The 11,182-nt window shown below is 37.7% G+C and overlaps 1 protein-coding gene across 1 annotated transcript in view; it reads left to right on the forward strand.

The window, feature by feature from the left end:
- LOC109542397 (trans-acting T-cell-specific transcription factor GATA-3) overlaps positions 1 to 11,182 on the forward strand; it is a gene marked incomplete in the record, with an annotated part of 33,472 nt that overhangs the window by 17,609 nt on the left and 4,681 nt on the right. Inside the window, 3 exon segments of the mRNA XM_048662435.1 lie at positions 3,852 to 4,553; positions 4,617 to 4,901; positions 9,128 to 9,253. Coding sequence (XP_048518392.1) covers positions 3,855 to 4,553; positions 4,617 to 4,901; positions 9,128 to 9,253 — 1,110 coding nt within the window.

Below are 11,182 nucleotides of genomic sequence, written 5' to 3' on the forward strand. Positions count from 1 at the left end.
ATTTTACTATTTTTTCTGTACTCCTATAACAGCGCCAGACAACACCTCCAGAGGAATGACGCCAATTTTGAATCACCCTGTAGAGCGGCATCTGATGAATGAATGTGAATGTCTCGGGAACGATTGGAACTGCCCAAAAACTCGTTAGGACCTTTCCAAAAAAGCAACTCAAGAGCCTTTTTTGCAGCTAAAATTTTCCACTTTCTGACTTCTTATACCTAAATTCTTATACCTAAATAATCATCAACACACTTTTGCAAAGGCATTTTAAGGGTTGGAAAGTTTCCAAACCTCACCACTGATATTTGAGGAGTTTTTGCACTTTTTCATTAATATCTCGGAAAATATTGGAACAACCTAAACATGTTTTGACCTTTTCAAAAGAGCAACTCAAGAAGATTTTTTCACAACTCAAATTTACCAAAAAATCCTAACGTCTTAAGAGGCACAAGCAAAAATGTATTCAAAACCGCTTATATTTGAGAACAGAACAGAGCGGCATTTGGTGCATGAATGTCAATATCTCTGAGACGATTGCCAGCAGCTAAATAATCAGCAGAACCTTTTTGAAAGAGAATTTAATGTTTGATATAACAGTTAGAAAAAATTGAAGATTTCGGTAGGAGTTCGCCAATTTTAAGTGGTTGAAAGTTTCAAAACCTCACTATTGACGTTTGATGACTTCTTGCACTTTTACATTAATATATCGGAAACGGTTAAAGCTACATAAAAAAAATTACGACTTTTTCACAAGAGCAACTCAAGGCGCTTTTCCTCCAATTAGAGTTTTCCAGCAATTCCTAAGCTCTAAATAGGTAGAAGCAACAATACATTGAAAACCGCTTATATTTGATAATAAAATAGAGCGGCATTTGGTGCATGGATGTGAATATCTCCGAAACGATTGTCAGCAGCTAAATAATCAGTAGAACCTCTTCAAAAGAGAATTTAATGTTTGATATAATAGTTAGAAAAAATTGAAGATATCGGTAGGGGTTCGCCAATTTTAAGTGGTTGAAAGTTTCAAAACCTCACTATTGACGTTTGATGACTTCTTGCACTTTTTCATTAATATATCGGAAACGATTAAAGCTAGATAAAAAATAATTAGGACCTTTTCGCAAGAGCAACTCAACCCGCTTTTTTTCCAATTAGAGTTTACCAACAATTCCTAAGCTCTTAAGAGGCAGAACTAAAAATACATGGAAAATCGCTTATATTTCGGAATAGAATAAAGCAAAACTTCACAAATGAATGTGAATATCCCTGAAACCATTGACAGCACCTAAATAATCATTAGAACCTTTTCAAAAGAAGATTTAATCGTCGATACAATCGTGTGACGAAACGTAAGATTGCAGTAGGATTTCGCCCCCTTTTAGGTGTTTGAAAGTTTCAAAACCTCACTACTGACATTTGATGACTTTTTATACTTTTCATTAATATCTCGAAAATGATTGAAATAATCCAAAAAATGATTAGAACTTTTCCAATAGAAAAACTTGAGGGCTGTCTTTTGCAGGTCCAGTCTGTCACAAATTCCTAACCTCTAAAGAGACGAAAGCAAAAATATATGAAAAACCGCTTATATTTCGGAAGAAAATGGAGCAAAACTTGATATATGAATGTGAATATCTCGGAAATGATTGATACCAACTCAATAACGGTTAGAACCTTTTCGAAAGAGTGTTTAGTGAGCTCTAGAATAGCCATAAAAAAATTAAAAGTCCGATACTGCTTCCCCTCATTTTCGGTGTTTGAAAGTACCCACACCTCACCAGTGACCTTTTCTGAGTTATACTTTTTATGAATAAAATAGATCGGCATTTTGTGCATGAATGTGAATATCTCGGAAACGATTGACAGCACCTAAATAATCATCAACACACTTTTGYAAGRGCATTTYGTGGTCTATAAAACAGTTTAAGAAAATTTTAGATTTCAGTAGGGCTTTGTTTCATTTTAAGGGTTTGAAAGTTTCCAAACSTSACCACTGAYATTTGAGGAGTTTYTGCAYTTTWTCATTAATATCTCGGAAAATATTGGAACAACCTAAACATGTTTTGACCTTTTGAAAAGAGCAACTCAATAAGATTTTTTCACAACTCAAATTTACCAAAAAATCCTAACGTCTTCAGAGGCAGAAGCAAAAATGTATTCAAAACCGCTTATATTTGAGAACAGAATAGAGCGGCATTTGGTGCATGAATGTGAATATCTCTGAGACGATTGCCAGCAGCTAAATAATCAGTAGAACCTTTTTAAAAGAGAGTTTAATGCTTGGTATAAAAGTTAGAAAAAATTGACGATTGCAGTATTCACGTATTTTAAGTGGTTGAAAGTTGAAAAAACTCACTACTGACATTTGATGACTTCTTGCACTTTTACATTAATATATCGAAAATGATAAAAGCTACATAAAAACTCGTTAGGGCATTTTCAAGAGCATCTCAACCAGCTTTTTCCCAACTAAAATTTCCTCAAAAATTCGTAACCTCTAAATAGGTAGAAGCAAAAATACATTAAACACCGCTTACATTTGAGAATAAAATAGAGCGGCACTTGGTGCATGAATGTGAATATCTCTGAAACGATTGCCAGCAGCTAAATAACCAGTAGCACCTTTTTCAAAGAGCATTTAATGTTYGATATMAYAKTTAGAAAAAATTGAAGRTATCGGTAGGGGTTCGCCAATTTTAAGTGGTTGAAAGTTTCAAAATCTCACTATTGACGTTTGATGACTTGCACTTTTTCATTAATATATCGGAAACGATTAAAGCTACATTAAAAATCATTAGGACCTTTTCACAAGAGCAACTCAACGCGCTTTTTCTCCATTTAGAGTTTACCAACAATTCTTAACCTCTTAAGCGGCAGAACTAAAAATACATGGAAAATCGCTTATATTTCGGAATAGAATAGAGCAAAACTTCACGAATGAATGTGAATATCCCTGAAACGATTGACAGCACCTAAATAATCATTAGAACCTTTTCGAAAGACCATTTAATAGCCGATACAGTAGTTTGACGAAACGTAAGATTCCAGGGGGATTTCGCACCATTTTAGGTGTTTGAAAGTTTAAAAACCTCACTACTGACAATTGATGACTTCTTATACTTTTTCAGTAATATCTCGAAATGATTGAAATTATTCAAAAAATGAATAGAACTTTTCCAATAGAAAAACTTGAGTGCTGTCTTTTGCAGGTCCAGTCTATCACAAAGTCCGAACCTCTAAAATGACGAAAGCAAAAATATAAGAAAATGGAGCAAAACTTGATATATGAATGTGAATATCTCGGAAACGATTGATACCAACTCAATAACGGTTAGAACCTGTTCGAAAGAGTGTTTAGTGAGCTCTAGAATAGCCATAAAAAAATTAAGAGTCCGATAGTGCATACCCTCATTTTCGGTGTTTGAAAGTACCCACACCTCACCACTGACGTTTTCTGACTTTTTATACTTTTTCATTAATATCTTGAATATCTTTGAAAACATCCAAAAAATCTTTAACGCTTTTTCAATAAAGCTAATCAGGAAGTGTCTTTTCCTGTTCCAGTTTACCAAAAATTCGTAACCTCTTAAGAGACAGAAGCAAAATTACATGGAAAACTGTTTATATTGCGGAATAAGATAGAGGGGCATTTTATGAATGAATGTGAATATTTCGCAAACTATTAAAACTACCCCAACAATAATCAGGACCTTTTCCATAGAGCGGCTCAATAACAGTCAGTCTCATCTTCAGTTTGCGAAAAATTCCAAACCTCTCCACTAGAACTAATCGCAAAATTTGAGGAACAGCCTCCAGGAAATTTGGCTAAAGCTAAAGTCATCTTCTTGCAGACCATGGAGGCCAGTGAGGAACTGGAGAACTCGCCCAGTGCCATCAAGCCTGAACCCGCTGCGCCCCTTGCAGCTGAAGAGGAAGTGAAAATAGAGCCACCAGAGCCGGCCCTTCTGGCGCAAGACGCCGGCCAGCAGACGCCACCGTCGGTGATTAAGCGCCACGTCCTGACGACGGCCGGAAAGATCGAAACGACGGACGACCAGCTGGAGGTGCAAACCGAAGAGATCGTGAACACCTCCGAGCTGAGTCCGGCGACGGAAAAGGGTTGCGTGCAGCAGGAGGTGGTGTCCTACGAGGTGATCAGCCAGGAGGCGGCGGGCGGTTCTGAGCACTTTATCGACGCCAAACACTTCACGGTCACCACTGAGGGCGTCAATGAAGCCTTCCAGTTCTCGCAGGGCGACGCCCAGCAATCGCCCGTCTTCACGCTGGAGATCCGCGATGGTCCTTCAGTTCCCGTAACGATCGACAACAGCGCCATTGACCCATCGGCCGATTACGCCAACCTGGAAACTGCCCAGTACCCGAACAATGGCCAGTACCCGCCCGATGGCACTCAGTACCTGCAGCAGCACCAGTACAGCACCATGCAGTTCCAGATCGATCGCAACAATGGGGAGAGCCCCCCGATCAACATCAGCAACAACAACGTGCTGGTGCGCAACAACGACCCCACGCTGGCCTCGACCCGGTACCAGGTAAGTGATGCACGCGCCGCCCCCTGGCCGCCCCAATTGACCGCTAGCGGCTCCTTCCGCCAGGACATCCGCTACGCAAACAACTACGAGCAGCAGCTGAATCAGATCACGCTGACCGCCTCCCAACCAGGGTCGTCCTTTCAAATCAGCACTGTGCCCCCTACGACCAGTGGGGCGGAGTCGTGGCCGCCCCCGAACGCCATCCCCTACCAGGGCTATCCGGGCGGCAATGTGAGCGTCCATCAGGCGGACAGCAGCACCCAACAGTACTTCATGAACAACACTTGGACGGGGGAGGCCCTGGAAGATGGCGGCCCCGTTTCGGGCGCGCAGCGGCCATCCTCAGAGGTACTAGTCAAAGAGTGCGTTAATTGCGGCGCGAGTGTCACACCCCTTTGGCGCAGAGACGGTACCGGGCACTACCTGTGCAACGCGTGCGGTCTCTATAACAAAATTAATGGTGTGAATCGACCGCCCATTCGGCCGAGCAAAAAACCGCAGGCGGTAAGTCTTCCTGTCTCCATGGGGTTGATGTTCGTGTTGGGGTTCTAGCTTAAGTTATGTTAGGTTCACTTCTTCACGCCCCCTTGTCGTGTTTCTCTTTGGCGACACTTTTCCCCACGACCTGCTGGCAGCCACTTTCACTCAATTGCTTCAATCAATAACAGTTTCTTTCAAATTTGAAGAGTGTATTTTAATCGAGCCATTAAACATGTTTCTTCACCTCCCTCATGTTTTCCTTTCTTTAACCCATCAATTGGGTCTCAGACTATATCTTTTAACGGGCGTCTTTAAACCAAGCCACCTCTCCTTTGCTTCACCACATCTTTCAAATGATAGCAGAAAGTCGTTGAAATCCTCAAGTGTGTTTGTGTCTTTCAATCAAAAGTGATACCTTTGAAATATAAAGAGTGTCTTTAAATCAAACCGCCCAACTTTTTTCGACCTTGTTCCTTCATGTCTCTGAAAGGGTTTGAATCTTTTCAACTCATCAAGTGCGTTTTGGGTCACATCAAGTATCTTTAAATCAATAGCGAGACTTTTGAAACCCAACGAGTGTCTTTAAACTTCTTTTAAATTCTTCCTCAAATCTTTCAAATGATAGCAGAAAATCCTTGTATTCATCAAGTGTGTCCTGTCTTTAAATCAATAGCAAAACTTTTGAAACGTAAAGAGTGTCTTTAAACCAAGGCTAAGACTTAGAGAATTCTCTTAAACTTTGTTCCTTTATATATCTGAAATGGTTTTCAATTTTTTAATGTCATAAAGTGAGTTGTCAACCAAATCAATTATCTTTAAATCAATAGCGAGACTTGAAACGTAATGAGTGTCTTTAAATCAAGCCACCAAACACCCTTGAGTGTTTCACAGCACACACAACACAACAACGTGAGTTTTGTTTCTTTAAACCTTTCAAAAGTTAGTAGAAAATTCTTGAACTCATCAAGAGGGTCTTTGTCTTTAAATCAATAGCAAGACTTTTGAAATTTAAGTAGTGTCTTTATATCAGAGCCTCTGTCTTTAAGTCAATAGCGAGACTTTAGAAACCCAACGAGTGTCTTTAAACTTCTTTTAAATTATTCCTCAAATCTTTCAAATGATAACAGAAAATCCTTGTATCCATCAAGTGTGTCTCTGTCTTTAAATCAATAGCAAAACTTTTGAAACGTAAAGAGTGTCTTTAAAGCAAGGCCAAGACTAAGAGTATTCTCTTAAATTTTCTTCCTTTATATATCTGAAATGGTTTTTAATTTTTTAACTGATGAAGTGCGTTTTTGACCAAATCAATTATCTTTAAATCAATAGCGAGACTTGAAACGTAATAAGTGTCTTTAAATCAAGCCACCAAACGCTCTTGAGTTTTGTTTCTTCAAACCTTTCAAAAGTTAGTAGAAAATCCTTGAACTCATCAAGTGCGTCTTTGTCTTTAAATCAACTGCAAGACTTGTGAAATTTAAGTTGTGTCTTTATATCAAACTTGAAATTTACCAAAATTTTCAAATCTTCACTCATCACGTTTTTGTCAACTCAAACATCTTTAAATCAGTAATGCTCGGTTTACATTTTCTGGATTGTGTTACTGTTTCTTCAAATCTCTCAGGTGTTTTCAAATTCTTGGACCAATAAAATGCGCGTCTGTCTTTCTATTTTAAGAAAGTATCTTAAAATCAAGTCACCGAACGAATAAGATAAAATCCTTGAACTCATCCAGCGCCTCTGTCTTTAAATCTATAGCAAGACGTTAGAAACCCAACGAGTGTCTTTAAACTTCTTTTAAATTCTTCCTCAAATCTTTCAAATGATAACTGAAAATCCTTGTATTCATCAAGTGTGTCGCTGTCTTTAAATCAATAGCAAAACTTTTGAAACGTAAAGAGTGTCTTTAAATCAAGCCACCAAATACTCTTGAGTTTTGTTTCTTCAAACCTTTCAAACGTTAGTAGAAAATTCTTCAACTCATCAAGTGCGTCTTCGTCTTTAAATCAACAGCAAGACTTTTGAAATTTAACTGGTATCTTTATATCAAACTTGAAATTTACCAAAGTTTTAAAATCTTTTCACGCACCACGTTTTTGTGAACTCAAACATCTTTAAATCAGAAGCGCCAGCTTTACATTTTCTGGATTGTGTTACTGTTTCTTCAAATCTCTCAGGTGTTTTCAAATTCTTGGACCAATAAAATGCGCATCTATATTTATATTTTAAAAAAGTATCTTAAAATCAAGTCACCGAACGGATAAGATAAAATCCTTGAACTCGTCCAGCGCCTCTATCTTTAAATCAATAGCTAGACTTTAGAAACCCAATTGTCTTTAAACTTCTTTTTAATTATTCCGCAAATCTTTCAAATGATAGCAGAAGATCCTTGTATTCATCAAGTGTGTCCCTGTCTTTAAATCAATAGCAAAAGTTTTGAAACGTAAAGAGTGTCTTTAAATCAAGGCAAAGACTTAGAGAATTCTGTTAAACTTTGTTCCTTTATATATCTGAAATGGTTTACATTTTTTTAAGTCATGAAGTGCGTTTTTGGCCAAACCAATTATCTTTAAATCACTAGCGAGACTTGAAACGTATTGAGTATCTTTAAATCAATCCACCAAACCAATGGGTTTTGTTTCTTCAAACCTTTCAAAAGTTAGTAGAAAATCCTTGAACTCATCAAGTGTGTCTTTAAATCAACTGCAAGACTTTTGAAATTTAAGTAGTGTCTTTATATCAAACTTGAAATTTACCAAACTTTTCAAATATTTTCACTCACCACGTTTTTGTCAACTCAAACATCTTTAAATCAGTAGCGCCAGCTTTACTACTTTTCTGGATTGTGTTACTGTTTCTTCAAACCTTTCGAAAGTTAGTAGAAATTTCTTGAACTCATCAAGAGGGTCTCTATCTTTAAATCAATAGCGCGTTTTTTGAAGTTTAAAGAGAAATACAAACCAGGCCATCAAACTTTTTCAGACCTTGCTCTCTTATATCTCAGAAATGTTTTAACTTTTCAAGTTTTCGGTTAAATTAAAGATAATTGATATTATCAATAGCTACTCGTGTGTCTTTAAATCAAGCCAGCAAACACTCTTAGGTCTTGTTTAAACAACTAATAACATAAAATCAGCGAACTCATTAAGTGCGTTTTTGTCTTTAAATCAATAGCGAGGCTTTAAATGTGAAATTTGTTCTCAAGTCAAGCCACCAATCTTCTTAGGTCTCATCCCTTTAAATCTGCAATTTTTTTCAAATTCTAGAACTGATCAAGTGCGTGTCAGTCAAACCAAATATCTTTAAATCAACAGCGAGTGGTTTCCGTTTGAAGGTTTAAGTTGAGTCTTTAAATCGAACTAGGAAGCCTCTCGATTGCGTGTCTACAAGCTTCAAGTTTTTGGCAAAAGCTGATCTTCTGAAGAAGGCTCTTTGTTTCCGCTGTGAAACGTTGCACACAATTTCAGGCTACGCCTAATTTGGGCAATAAATTCTTGAAGCACATGGCTGTTTGCTAATGTGTTCTCCACAAGTAAATACACTTTTATATGGTTGTGTACGTCGAAGGAATTTTGGCTGTTCTCGTTGAAAGTGTGAAGCCCAGTGGCGTCCAGGTGAATTCTATTGTGAATTAGTTCTGGCCTCTTTCATTTCGAGCTCTGTTCCGTTCGAATCGAATTTATTGCCCGCACTAGATCAATATTGACAGGGTGGCACTTCAAAGTAGAACCAATGGAAATGTGATAACACACGGTCGATGATACACATGTGCTTGTGTAACTAAGGTAAATGGGTCGTATTTGAGCAAGCTGATAACGGAAATTCGGTGTTTGGCTTCTCTGCAAGTCATCGCTCGTTCAATTGACACTTTCAAAATATTTTTTTTAATATAACGAATGCCTGCCATCACTGGGGACTTAAACCATCAGAAGCTCATAGGTTTTATTCGAACATGATCATTCACAACAGCACATCCAGTCATCTTTATCTATGATCAAGGGCGATAAGGGCACCACACTAATTGCAAGAATTTTACTAACATGAAAGCGAAAATTGGACAGATTTAATCGCGGACGTGAACCTGATGGTGTTTTCAGACCAGCAACCGAAGAAACGGGGTGACGTGCGCCAACTGCAAAACGACCAACACCACACTGTGGAGGCGAAACAATCAAGGGGAGCCTGTTTGCAATGCCTGCGGATTGTACTTTAAGCTGCATTCGGTAAGATTTAAACTCTTTTTTCACTTATCTGTGTGTGTCTTTAACCCCGTTTGCAACCAGCCAAAGAGCGCGCTCTTGCTTTCCAACTCGGTTCTACCGCAAAATCTTTACACGCACTGACCGGTTTATCTTTAAGTCTACAAAGTTCAAAGTGTTAGCGAGCGGGCAAAGTATTGATATCCTTAAATTCATGAATCCTGGAAATCTATTAGCTTTTGATACCCGCAACAAGCAGTCTTAATTTGCATTTAAACACAAAGTGCCGGTTGTATCAACATTTAAGCCGCGCAGGATTTGAGACAAAGTGTATTTAAATCTAGCTGATTTCCGGCTATTTTTGCGCAAATTGAACTAAAATTGAAATTCTCTAGTCAACTGTCTTTAAATCCAGTTAGGATTTACTCAATTACTTTAAAGAAATTCTCAAGTGAAAAGCGCCATGTTTTCTATCTTTAAATCCAGTAAATTGTCTTTAAATCCTGCAGTTCCTAATGAATCCCAGGCGAGAGTACGCGAGATCTTTGAATTCAGTTAAGAGTTATTAAGTTCCTTTGTCGCGACGCTGAACTGCAAAGTTTTATATCTTTAAATCCGGTAAACTGTCTTTAAAATCTGGCGTCTCTAATGGTTGTGAGGTGAAAATCTTTAGGCGAAAGTGCCATTCAGCTGCGAGGCACCAAATTACATTTTAGCGGCGTTTAATTGCAAATTGCAAAGGTTGATATCTTTAAATCCGGTGAATTGTCTTTAAAACTCTGACATTCCTATTGGATTTGAGGTGAGAGTGTTTAGGCGAAAGTGAGTGGAATCTTTAAATTCAGTTACGAGTCATCAAATTCGGTGTCTTTAAACCCTGGCGTGTTGAAGCAGGAGCTGCCTTGGCAATAACTAGGATTTTGATCTTTAAATCCTGTAAACCGTCTTTAAAACATAGCAATCTGAGTTACTATTTTGTGTATTTAGGCAAAAGTGAGTGCGATTTTTAAATTAGATTTGAAGCAACTAATTTACTTTTCATCAATCTTGAATTGAGAACCGTCAACTTTTCTTCATTCTTAATTCAACTTTCTTTAAAACCTGTCGCGCTTCAGGACTTTGAATCAACTGTGTTTGGAGGAAAGTTAGTGAGATCTTTAAATCCAGATACTCGACAAAAACTCACGTTTTAACAATGTTGCCTTGCAAATCGGTCAGTTTCCTATCTTTAAATCCAGTCTTCTGTCTTTAAAACCTTGCGATCTGAATTACTTCTAATTGAGTATTTTAAGGCTAAAGTGAGAGATTTTTTAATACATTTAGAAACAACTTGTTAATTTGTTTAAGCACCTTGAATAGAGAGTGGAAATTTTGTTCTGAAAATTCTCCTGTCTTTAAAATCTGCCGTTCCTGATGACTTTGAGATGACGGTATTTGGGGGACAATCAGTGAGATTTTTTGGAGATTTATCACTTTCTGACAGCATCGACTGGCAAATCCAGGCTCCTATCTTTAAATCCAGTAAACTGTCTTTAAAACCTGGCGATCTGAAACACTTCTAAATGAGTGTTTTTAGGCAAAAGTGAGTGACATCTTTAACTGCGTTTAGAAGCTATTAATTTAGTTTTTAAGAACTTCGAACTGAAAGTCGTCAATTTTTTTTTCTTTAAATTGGACTGTCTTTAAAACCTATTGAGCCTAAAGGCTTTGAGCTGTGGTTGGGGGAAAATCAATCGAATCTTTAAATCAAGTTACTTGCACAACAAATCACTTTTTGAAAACGTCGACTGACGAATGGATTAGTTTCCTATCTTTAAATCCGGTCTACTGTCTTTAAAACCTAGTGATCTGTTTTATTTCTAAATGAGTGTTTTTAACTAAAGGTGAGTGAGATCTTTAAATCCATTTAGAAGCAACTAATGGACTTTTTAAGAATCTGGAACTGAAAGTCGC

The sequence above is a fragment of the Dendroctonus ponderosae genome, unplaced genomic scaffold (assembly GCF_020466585.1).
Source record: "Dendroctonus ponderosae isolate FM_Combo_2020 unplaced genomic scaffold, Dpon_F_20191213v2 Dpon_F_20191213_11, whole genome shotgun sequence".
NCBI lineage: Eukaryota > Metazoa > Arthropoda > Insecta > Coleoptera > Curculionidae > Dendroctonus > Dendroctonus ponderosae.